A 12701-nucleotide genomic window follows, 5' to 3' on the forward strand; every position below is an offset into this window, starting at 1 on the left:
AATTCATAAATGAAAAAAAAACTGAAAAATAACTTAAATATTCAAAGTGGGAGTAGTTTTAAAAATTACCTATGCATTCCATGAAAACCTATGAAAGTCACCGCAAAGTATTTTCAAAGAATACTTAATCGTATGAGAAAAATACTTGATACTTGTTTTCATTTGAAAACACCAAGCTACAGAACAATACAGCAGAACCTATTGTGAATGTATATATGTATATATATATACATATACACACATATATATATGTGTGTATATGTATATATATATATACACATACATATATGTGTATATATATATATTTTTTTTTAGATTTATTTTTGAGACAGTGCAAGCAAGGAAGGGGTGGGCGGTGGGGGGTGGGGAACAGAAGATCTGAAGTGGGCTCTGTGCTAACAGCAGTGAGCCCGATGTGAGGCTCAAATTCATGAGCTGGGAGATCATGACCTGAGCCAAATGAAGTCTGAAACTCAACCGACTGAGCCACCCAGGCACCCAATGAATGTTGTATTTGGAAAGAAAATCTTAGAGGATACAGGGAACAGCGATACATAATTTTAATTTTCTTCTGTATTCTGTGTCCTACCTATCCCATACTAATGGTCATATAATTAAAAAGGAAAACTATCTTCACTGGTTCTTGTTTCAACCAAATAAAAATTAACACTTAGTAGTTTTAAGATCCAGCATCACCAATTTGCTATACATATACTGTACCTTCCTATCTTTTCCCTGAAGTCAAGCAAATATGCTTGTCATATCTTTCATAACTTTTACTTCTGCAGTTCCATCAAGGAGCATGTGCCTGAAAGAACTGATGGACTTGTATGCCTCAACTTCAACACACAGTTCACTAATCATTTCTCAATTTAATCCTCTCAATCTGGCTATCCCAGCAATATTCTTTAGCGACTTTACCAATAGATACCATTTTAGGCCTCAGTTGCTGTTGTACTGTTTTTGTATGCCCCCCCCCCCCCAATCTGACCAATTTATGCTTATCTGGTGACCAAACTGCTACTAACATTCTTCCAACTCTAGTATTCTTTCATTTTTCCACACTAAAGTGAAAACCAAACTTTTATTCCCTTTAAGTCTCCATGGCACCATATTCCTATACGGATTTTTTAGGGTGCTTCTGTTAAATGTTTTAGAATTGTGAAACTAGGATGGATAATCTCAAGAAAAAGAACTCAAAAACTACTTCCACGGGGTTTATGCTAACCAAATATGCATGATGATAAAAAAAACATACCTGTTCTCCCATGCTTTCGCCTAAACAAGTAGTTCTGAAAGGATTAGAGCATTTAGGATTTAGTGTGCAGTGTTAGAAAAGAATCCAGACAGCAAAATTTTATCCTTTCCATGTCAATGTTCTAAAATCTTTCCCCTGAACGGAACTTATACAGACTAAATCAGTAAATTTCTCACTTTCAAATTTCTCCAACAATTAAGGCAAAAATACAGACCACCACTGCACCCCCTAAAATTCTAAGTGCCTCACAATAAAATTTAATGTCATCTATAATACTATGATTTTATAATGTCTACCTGTCAGGTCTACTTAAACCAAGTTAGATGAATCTGTATTTTACATTTTCATAGCTTGTTGCAGCTGAAAACAATTTGGGCATGGCTAACTGGCTAACAATTATACAATAACACATTTTAACTTAGTGTATGTAATTTGCTTGTGTATATACAGAGATCATCTCTGGAAAGCAACAGAAGAAATTGGTTAACAGTGACTGCCTTTGTGGAGATCTTGCTGGCTGGGAAAAAAGAAATTTTATACTGTATTCCTTTTGGTATCTTTTGAAAATTTACTGAACCATGTAAATTTTGCAAATCTGTTAACTAATCTATACATAAATATGCATACACATACACTTCTTAAATTTCAGTATATCACCAAATGGAATCATATCCCAAGGAGATATCACAAATTACAGTATTTGGAAATTTCAAGTAATAAAAACAAAGTCTTTATTCTGGGTTTCTACAATCACCTCAACTAATTTTCAAAAACATATATGCTTAAATTTGCATATGGATATAACCCACCAAAATACGTGTGTGGGCACATGTATAGTTGGTAGTCTCTCATCTAGGATACTAAATTTAAATAATCAAGCAAAAATATAACGTTTTGCATTCCAAAGTCCTATGAATAGCAATTCCAGGTTTTTAAAAAACATTTTAATCCTTCTAGTTTATCCATGTAATGACAGATCAAATTTTGGATGTATAATTAAGCACTCCAATTTTATTTAAAAGTAAAGCATGACAATACCAGGGAAATCAAGAGATAAACGGAGTGAGACTTCTGTACTGGTTAAATAATGAAAGAAATAAGGACAAGAAATACTTCAAAATAAAAACACCCAAGATAATTATTTCATTCTTGATGTGCTGACTGGAAATAATCTTTGCAAAGGGTCACCTAACTAAAAACGTTAGTTCATTACAATGTGATATATGCTACAGGATACTTGACATCTTTGGGAGAACGCTTCATATTTTACAGAAATTAGGAATGTTACGCAAAATGAGGTTTATAAAGATTTAAATCAGGTTTTGTTTAATTTTTCCCCTTAAATAATTATCACTAATGAAATCCATCCTTAAAAAAAATTTCAGGGGGTTAGTACCCAAAATATACAAAAAACTTATACAACTCACTACCAAAAAACAAATAATCAATTAAAAAATGAGGAGAGGGGCGCCTGGGTGGCGCAGTCGGTTAAGCGTCCGACTTCAGCCAGGTCACGATCTCGCGGTCCGTGAGTTCGAGCCCCGCGTCAGGCTCTGGGCTGATGGCTCGGAGCCTGGAGCCTGTTTCCGATTCTGTGTCTTCCTCTCTCTCTGCCCCTCCCCCGTTCATGCTCTGTCTCTCTCTGTCCCAAAAATAAATAAAAAATGTTATAAAAAAAAAAAAAAAATGAGGAGACATGAACAGACATTTCTCCAGTAGACATACAGATGGCCACAGACACGTAAAAAAAAAAATGCTCAACATCACTCATCATTAGAGAAATGCAAATCAGAACCACAATGAGATATCTTATACCAGTCAGAATGCTAAAATCAAAAACATAAGAAACAAGAAGTGTTGACAAAGATGTGGAGAATGAGGAACACTCAGGCACTATTGATGGGAATGCAACCTGGTGGAGCCACTATGGAAAACACTATGGAGATTCCTCAAAAAGTTAAAATTAGGATTACCATATAATCCAGTAATTCCACTACTGGGTATAAACTCAAAGAATATAAAAAACCTAACTCAAAAAGACGCATGCACCCCTATGCTTATTACAGCATTATATTTTTAAGTTTACTTATTTTGAGAGAGAGAGCACATGTGCACGCATGCAGGAGCAGGACAGAGGCAGAGAGAGAGGGACAGAGACAATCCCAAGCAGGCTCCAAGCTGTCAACACAGAGCCTGAGGTGAGGCTAAAGCTCATGAACCATGAAACCATGACCTGAGCCTAAATCAAGAGTTGGACACTTAACCACCTGAGCCCCGCAGCAATATTTACAATAGCCAAAATATGGAAAGAACCCAAAGGTCCATCTATATAGATGAGTAGACAAAGAAGAGTAGCATACACACACACACACACACACACACACACACACACACACACACAGGAATATTACTCAGCCATAAAAAAGAATGAAATCTTGCCACTTGCAACAACATGGATAGAGCTAGGGAGTATAATGCTAAATGAAATAACTCAGAGAAAGACAAGTACCATATGATTTCACTCATACGTGGAATTCAAGAAACAAAACAAAAAAAGAGACAAGCCAAAAACAGACCCGTAATTACAGAAAACGAACTGATGGTTACCACAGGAGAGGCAGGTGGAAGGATGGGTGAAACAGGTGAAGGGGATTAAAGAGTACGGTTACCATGATGAGTACTGAGTAATGTATAGGACTCGTTTTTTAAAATTATTTTTTAATGTTTATTTATTTTTGAGAGAGAGAGAGACAAAGACAGAGCATGAGAGGGGTATGGACAGAGAGACGGAGACAGAGAATCTAAAGCAGGTTCTAGGCTCTAAGCTGTCAACCCAGAACCCAATTCAGGGCTCAAACTCACAACCTGTGAGATCATGACCTGAGCTGAAGTTGGATGTTTAATGGACTGAGACACCAGGAACCCCTGTAGAGAACTGTTGAATCACTACACTGTACACCTAAAACTAAAAAACACTGTATGCTAATTATACTGGAATTTAAAAAAAAAATTAAAAATTTAAATCCTGAATTAAATAATCTGGGTTTATATAAAAATATAAAGCCATTTTAATTACTATAGAGCAATCAATGGTGACATAGACTATCTCAAAAGTATTATAAATTTTACTCTTACTCTGAAAAAGCAGTGTACATAAACACTTCCTCACTATAATATTTGCAATAACTCTTTAAACTGACATTATCTTTTGAAGGGTTAACAACTGTTTTTATATATTAAGGCAATGGTGTGGATTTCTGCTATCAAAACTAATTTTGTTATCCAATTTTAATGGAAAAGAAAAACATTTTCAACTTGATTATCAAAGGCACTACACTTCGTGGCAAAAAATGACTAATCAGCAACAAAACACCTGTTCTGTAGGAACTTTTAAATACATTTTCTCTTCAAAGTAAAAAATTAAGTAATCCGTAATGTAGGATACAGTTTTAGTTAAGAAAAACTACACTTTAAAGAAAAAGGCAGGATGTGCTGCTTTCGAAAGGGCTTGAAAATAGTTTGAATGATTCAACCTTTCCTCTAACAAATGCCACAACAAAAAGGTTTGTCTTTTTCTTTGCAGGGAAAACAATAATTTATAGGTTGTTTGATTAGAAACTTAAAAATTCAGAGTTTCCCATTACCTCACTTTGACAAGTTTCATTTATTCTGACAGTGCCACTTTAAATACTAGGGGAGAAAAGTGAAATTAATATTACAATTTCTCTATTTTAAGAAATTATAAATGGTCCTAAAATATGTACATTTTTGAGTTGTCTTAGACAACTATCAAATTCTCAGAAGTGATTTAGTTCCTGTTCCTAGTCTTGCCCAGTTCATTTAGTCCTCCTTTGGAGCTTTTTAAAGTTCCAGTTTAGAGCTTTCAGCCCCAATTCCAGGCTTGAAAGTAAAATAAAATGCAATCTTTTTTTACTATTTGTATTCAACAGTGGAAGTGAAGGCAAAGACAAAACCATAAATTAAACTAGGAATTCTGTCTAAATTTCATATATCCAAATTTATTCCTGTCCCTTCCTTACGAGGGACAAACAGGGGCACCCAAAAACCAATACAAAGAATGTTCACAGAAAGCATTATTCTTAATAGCCAAAAACATCAGACAAGGCTATGTTCAAAGCTCAATTAACAGAAACAAAAAATAACTTTAAAATGTTAATGTACAATTTGCAGCAAACTATAATTTTTTTTTTAAATCTTAATGAACAATTTGGAATTAAGTCAGCAAGCTTCAAGAACACATTCACCTATCAAAAACCATGCAAAACATTCAAGAATGTCCAATTTTAAATGATCCTCACAATAGTTTTATAAATTGCCACTGTAAAACCTAAAGTCTAAAATTGACAGGTTATACATATCAACTAAAATTAAATAACTAATTAATTAAATTGATAGGCTAAACCTAAAATTCATGAAAAAACGCAAAGGACCCAGAATAGGCAGAAAAATCTTGATAAAGACCAAAGCTGGAAGACTCTCACTTCTTGATTCTAAACTTGCTGCAAAGCTATAATAATCAAAACAGTGTAGAACTAGTATAAGGATGGACAATGGAATACAAGTGAAAGTCAAGAAATAAACCCATACTCCTATGGTCAACTGATTTTTGACAAGGGAGCCACGACTATTTAACTAAAAGAGAAGAGCCTTTCAACAAATGGCACTGGGACTAGATATCCACAGGCAAAAGAATGAAGCTGAACCTCCTTCTGACACCACACACAAAAACTGACCTCAAATGGATCACAGGCCTAAATGTAAGAGCTAAAACTATAAAACTCATAGAAGAAAACATTCGTGTATACACTCTTTGTGACTGTGGGTTAGGAAAAACTTCTTAAATAAAACAATAAAAGCATAAATGATTACGAATAAATTAAGCTGGACTTCATCAAAATTAAAAACTTCAATGCTTCAAAGGGTAGTATCAAGCTACCTCACACCAGATGGAATGGCGATTATCAAAAACACAAGACACATAAAGTGTTGGCAAGGACATGGAGAAAAAGGAACAGTCGCATACTGTTGGTGGGAATGTGTATTTGTGTGCAGCCACTGTGGAAACACTATTCGTCAAAAAATGAAAAAAACAAATACCATACAATCCAGTAATTCCACCTCTGGGTGCATACCTGAGAAAATGAAAACATGAATTCAAAAAGATATATGAACTCCTATGTTTACTCCAGCATGATTTATAATAGCCAAGATATGGAAGGAACCCAAGTGTCCATCCATAGATGAATAAAGAAAATGTGGTATGTATACACAATGGACTATTACTCAGCCATTAAAAAAGAATGAAATCTTGCCATTTGTGATATGGATGGATCTAAGGTACATTATGCTAAGTGAAACAAGTCAGACAAACACAAATACCACATGATTTCACTTATATGTGGAATCTAAAAACAACTGAACAAAAAGAAACAGAAAACACTGGTAAATCCAGAGAAAAAACTGGTGGTAGCCAGAAAAGAGGGGGGTGGGAGATAGGTGAAATAGATGATTAAGAGGTACAAACTTACAGTTAAAGAGTAAGTCACCAGGATGAAAAATACACCTTAGGAAATCTATCAATAATACTGCAACACTGTAAGACAGTAAGAACACTTACACTGGTGAGCATTTCATAATACATGTAATTATCAAATACTGTACACCTGAAACTAATATGTCAACTGTACTTCAATTAAAAATAATTTTTAAAAACAAATAAATACATGTTTAAAACAGGCACCTTCAAGAAAATGAAGACAGCCCACAAAATAGAAAAGATTAACAAAATCATCTCTCTGATAAAAGGGGCGCCTGGGTGGCGCAGTCGGTTAAGCGTCCGACTTCAGCCAGGTCACGATCTCGCGGTCTGTGAGTTCGAGCCCCGCGTCAGGCTCTGGGCTGATGGCTCGGAGCCTGGAGCCTGTTTCCGATTCTGTGTCTTCCTCTCTCTCTGCCCCTCCCCCGTTCATGCTCTGTCTCTCTCTGTCCCAAAAATAAATAAAAAACGTTGAAAAAAAAAAAAAATTAAAAAAAAAAAAAGACTAACCACAATATAAAAAGAACTCTTACAACTCAATGATAAAAACACAAATAACCGAATCTAAAAACGGGCGGTGAGTCAACGAATACTCCTCCAAATAAAATATATAAATAAGCACATGAATAGATGTTCAACATTATTAGCCACCAGAGAATTGGAAATCAAAACCACAATGAGATACTACTTCACACCCATCCACTATAATAAAAAAAAGACAGCATTCCCCAGCATGTAGAAAAACTGGAACATCAGACACTGGGACTGTAAAACGTGCACCCACTTTGGAGAACAGGTTGGCAATTCCTCAAAATGTTAAAGAGTAACAATATGACCCAGCAATTCTATTCCCAAAAGAAATAAAGACCTATTTCCACACAAAAACTTGTACCAAAAAATAGCAGTATTATTCAAAATAGCAAAAAAAAAAGTGGAAACAACCAAACGTCCATCACTGATGAACAGATAAAATGTGGTATATACATACAATGGAACGTGTGGCCATAAAGTCGAATTAAGTGCTGATACATGCTATACCATGGATGAACTTTGGAAACATGCTTAGGAAAGAAGCCAGTCACACAGAACAACACATATGATCCCATTTATATAACATGTCCAAAAGAGACACATCTACAGAGGTAGAAATTTATAGATTAATAAGTTGCCTAGGGCTAAGTTAGGGGGGAAAGAGGTAATGACTGCTAATGGATACAGGGATTCTTTCTCAGGTGATGAAATTGTTCTAAACTGATGGTGATGTAACTGGACATATGAAAACCCCTGAATTGTACACTTAAATGAGTGCACTGTATATATAGTATGTGCATTGTAACTTAATGCTTTTTTTTAAAGAAAACCCTGTCTAGTGTTTACATCACTTGCAGAAAACAAGAAATATTCAAAACAAATAACTCTGAACTGATTTGATTACTAAGTCTATGTGAGACACTTAAAAATAAGAATTTAAGACACACCTCCTAGTCACTGAAAGATTATTCCTTTAGATACTCACAAATTTTAACTAAAATGGAACTGTAGTATTTGCAAATGTTAGGACATAAAATGAAATTCACCCAAGATACCTGAGTAAACATGTTACTTTCCTGTACACGGCCGAACTGCACTTCCCATTACAACAAACAATAACTGCAGAAAAACACTCCACACGGAGCCTGGGAAGTCATTCTCAAAGAACCACCTAATAATACTGAGTTAAGAGGAGGGGTGTGGAAAGAATGAGGAAGGGGAAAGAGCACAGGGCACAAGGGGAAGTCTTTCGTGCACTTAAGCCCAAGGAATTCAGTTACATTAAATTCAACTTTTATACGCTTTGTGAACAGGCCCAGAGGCAAAGTCCTGGGCGCAGACCAAAGAGCCGAGCTGCGAGGCCGAGAGGAAGTGCTGATCCAGGCCAAGCCCGCAAAGGATTTCGCATGGAAATGGTGGGGGGCAAAAGGGCTAAGATGGGGGCTGCGGTGCGGGAAGGAAGCGAGCACCCCCCACCGCCCGGCTCGGGCTGGCGCTCGCCGGCAGCGCGCAGCGGGAGGCGGCCGCGCCACGGGCCCGGCGTCCGCGTCCGAGCGGCGGGGCGCGCCCGGCGCCCAGAGCCTCCGGCGGGGCTGGGTCCCGTCTCCCGCCCCATCCGGCGCTTTGTCCCAGAGCGGGCGGCGAGCGGCCCCTTGGCGCCCCCACCGTGGGTTGAGGGGCCGCGCTGACAGTCCTCGCCCCCGCAAGCGCTGGGAGCCTGTGAGACCCGGCGTCCGGCGGCCCGTCGCCCGCCTGGCTTCATCCAGGCGGGACCCAGCCGGCGGCGGTACGAGGACGCTAGCCCTTCCCGCGAAGCCTTAGCCGCCACCGCCGCCACCACCGCCGCCGCCGCAGCCGCCGCCCGGAGCGCACACAGGCCGACGTCAGGCGCAGAAAGCCTCACACCCCAAAACGCACACTATTTCCAACCTCCCTCTCTTACCCAAAAATTCTCGACGAAATGCGCCATGACCATCCTGCCGCCACCGCGCCGGGTTCCGCGTCCGCGTCCGCCCGCCGCTGTGTAAACACGGGCCCGGCCCCCACGGCGCCCCCGCCTTTCCCCGCCGCCGCCGCCGCCGCCGCCGCCTTCTTCCCGGAGACCGGCCCGCACCCTCCAGGGCGCATGCGCCACCTAGCGGCTGCCGTCGCGGGCGAGCTCTTGAATGCCACCGCCTTGGTTGCGCATGCGCCCCGCGTCCCATTCCTGGGATTTGGTCACCTTCCTTTTTATCCAGCGCGAGCGCGGGCTGGGCCAAATTGAGTATTCTCTTGGGAATGGTGGAGAACCGGGTTCTTGAGGAGTCACCTGGGAGACTGCCCGCACCCTTTGCGGTACAATAGGTACTGGCCCAGGAACGGAGCGAAGAAATGAGCTGGCCAATGACATTGGGTACGACAGCCTGGCTGCCTGCTCTTTTCCTCTTCTCAAGACTTGCTTCCCCGGCCTTCGAGGATCTTGAAGGGACCCAAGTCTGGTCGAGCTGGGATAGGAGAAACTTGGCGTCTAGCCACCGGGAGGAGACAGGGAAACCTTTGGTCAACAGGGTGCCTTTCCTTAACAAGGAACTAAGAACCAAAACAAAACCTTCCGAGGCCGGAAAAGGAGGAGACGCCCAGTGTCGCCTGAGAGTCGCTGGAGCTGCGGGAGACCCAAGCACCAAGTCCCCTGCCCAAACCGCTGACCTCTAGCACGCCAGGAGCAAACCAGCCAATCCGGGTGACAGCAGGAACGTGGCCCCGAAGGAAGGAATTTCCCTGATCCAGGCAGTTAAAGAAAAAAGTCTCTTCCAGGACTTGTTCATTTAAGCCCCTAGTTCTCTTAGCAACTTGTACATTTTGGAAAAAGAAACAAGTTTAAACACGTCCTGGCATAACATAAACTAAATCCCTTTCCCACACCTTGCTTTCCAGAGGTTAGGGGAAAAAATGAAATCCTCTGGAGAGGCCTCAAGTTCAATGTCACCAGGTCAGCTAGATGCAAAGTCTACAGTTCTTGAAGCCAAACCCCACTAATAGATTTAGTGTAGTTTTAACTATATACATATATTACACCTCCTCAGATCTTGCGATTGAAACATAATGAACACTACAACAGTGTTTTTTCAACCTCAAAAGCAAAAACCACGGTGCCAGGATGGCTCAGTTGCTTGAGTGTCAGACTGTTGACTTCGGCTCAGGTCATGATCCCAGGCTGGTGGGACAGAGACCCACTTCAGGCTTAGTGCTGAGCGTGGACCCCGCTTGGAATTTTCCCTCTCCCTCCCCTCCTCTCCCGCCCCGCCTCGTGCTCGCGCGCTCTCTCTCTCTCTCTCTCTCTCTCTCTCTCTCCCTCTGCCCTATTCCCCGACTTGCACTCTCTCTCTCAAATAAAAAAAAAAATAACAAAAAAATAAAAAAGCAAAAATCACATAGCGCCTTGCACCTGGGTGAACCTGTAAAGTATTTGTTGAATTGGAAATAATTGGATAATGGTATTTTGATGGTATCTTTTTTAAGAATATCTTTTAGAAATATATAGGATGTAATGATAACACATCTAGGATTTGCTTTAAAATAACCATGAGGGGGATCCCTGTGGCTCAGTCGGTTGACCGTCTGATTTTGGCTCAGGTCATGATCTCACGGTTGTGAGTTTGAGCCCTGTGAGGGGCTCTGTGCTGACAGCTCGGAGCCTGGAGTCTGCTTCAAATTCTGGGTCTCCCTCTCTCTCTGTCCCTCCCCCCTTCATGCTTTCTCTCTCTCTCTCTCTCTCTCAAAAATAAATAAACATTAAAAAAAATTTTTAAATAACCATGAAGAAGAAACAACGAATAGAAGTATCGATGAAACAGGATTGACCACGAGTTGATAATTGTTGAGAGCTAGGTAATGGAAATACGGTGGTTCACTATACAGTACTATACTCTTTTTGTATATGTTTGCTATTTCCTTTTCTTTAAAAAGTCTTCATGAAACTATCATTTGCATCTAACTTAAGTCTAACATAAGTCTAACTTAGAAATTTGCTACAATTCTCTAAACCATTAGTCTAGCACTGTCTTTCTTCATCCTGAAGAAATTCTAAAAATATATACAACCATCTAGATCACTCTACAAGTAAGCATGGCATTAAAATCCTAGGCACTACCCAGCTTAGACCTGGGGAGGAGAAGTCTTATCTTGGACCCATACTTTAAAAGACCTTACATATTACTAACATATTATTTACTAAAAAACTAATAGGTGCCTCTGACACTCTCGAGCTGAGGCTGAACTCTGGCCCATAACTACATATACCCTCTGCCATGACCAACACTATTCAGGCCCGTGAGAAACACTTCTCCGTAGCCCTTGTGCTGTGTCTTCAAAACAAAAGGTAGAACTCCAAGATACTGTGAAAATCTGTGGGTGGGATAGCTGCGCATATCACAGAGAGACTGCTTTGGAGTTCAGACAGAATCTGAGCAACAGAAGTGCTTAAAAGACAAATTAGTTAACTTGTTGAATTATTCCTCCCAACAAGAATGCAATAGATTCTTGCATAACAAAGTACCGTTTTACATAACAAAGTGGTATCAAGCACAGATTTTCCTTTTTTTAGTGTTGCAACACTGACAATTTAGCACAGTACTCAAATAACTGCGCATGGTACGCTAGTCTCCGTTTGTACTCCTACCTCTGGTCCCATAAATATTAGAGGCAGGCTTACCACAAAGATAAATATTCTGTGTATTTTAGGTATTTACAAGGTTCATTGGGGCCAAAACACCATACCTAAAACACCAAAATGCCGTAATTGCCTGATATTTAAATTGTGGAAATTTATTGTAAACAGTGATTAAGGTGACTAAATTTCAGACAAGACAGTAAAGTAGAAGAAAAATGTGGGTGGTATTAGCTACATTCTGTTCTCTCGAGTGAAGCTTCCTGGGATGCACATACAATCTGGCAGAGCATAGATAAAGCCCTGAGAGGGTAGCTCACTTATATGTGCCATTAAGTATTTGTGACCCAAACGCTTAGTCCTTACTCATCCAAACACATTCCAAAACTATTAAAAACTGACACAGGAGCGCCTGGGTGGCTTAGTCAGTTGAGCATCTGACTCTTAATTTCAGCTCAGGTCATGATCTCACAGTTTCATGAGTTTGAGCCCACATCAAGCTCTGCACTGACAACATGGAGTCTGCTTGAGATCCTCTCTCTCTCTCTCTCTCTCTCTCTCTCTCTCCTCTTCCTCCTCCTCCTCCTCCCCCACTTGCACCCTCTCTGTCTCTCTCAAAATAAATAAACTTTAAAAAAAAAAAACTGACACAAATAACAGTGTTCCACTCCTTGCCTGGCACTTAAGAGTCACTCAATAAATGGCAAAAC

The 12701-nt window shown here is 39.9% G+C and overlaps 1 protein-coding gene across 1 annotated transcript in view; it reads right to left on the reverse strand.

Annotated features, from left to right (window-relative positions):
- Positions 1-9574, reverse strand: part of FCHO2 (FCH and mu domain containing endocytic adaptor 2) — a 122636-nt gene extending 113062 nt beyond the window's left edge. Inside the window, 2 exon segments of the mRNA XM_053907273.1 lie at positions 9289-9381; positions 9383-9574. Coding sequence (XP_053763248.1) covers positions 9289-9381; positions 9383-9550 — 261 coding nt within the window. The 5' untranslated portion in view covers positions 9551-9574.
- Positions 9575-12701: the final 3127 nt, after the last annotated feature.

This window comes from Panthera pardus, unplaced genomic scaffold (genome assembly GCF_024362965.1).
Source record: "Panthera pardus isolate Hobbes unplaced genomic scaffold, ASM2436296v1 HiC_scaffold_2, whole genome shotgun sequence".
Lineage (NCBI taxonomy): Eukaryota > Metazoa > Chordata > Mammalia > Carnivora > Felidae > Panthera > Panthera pardus.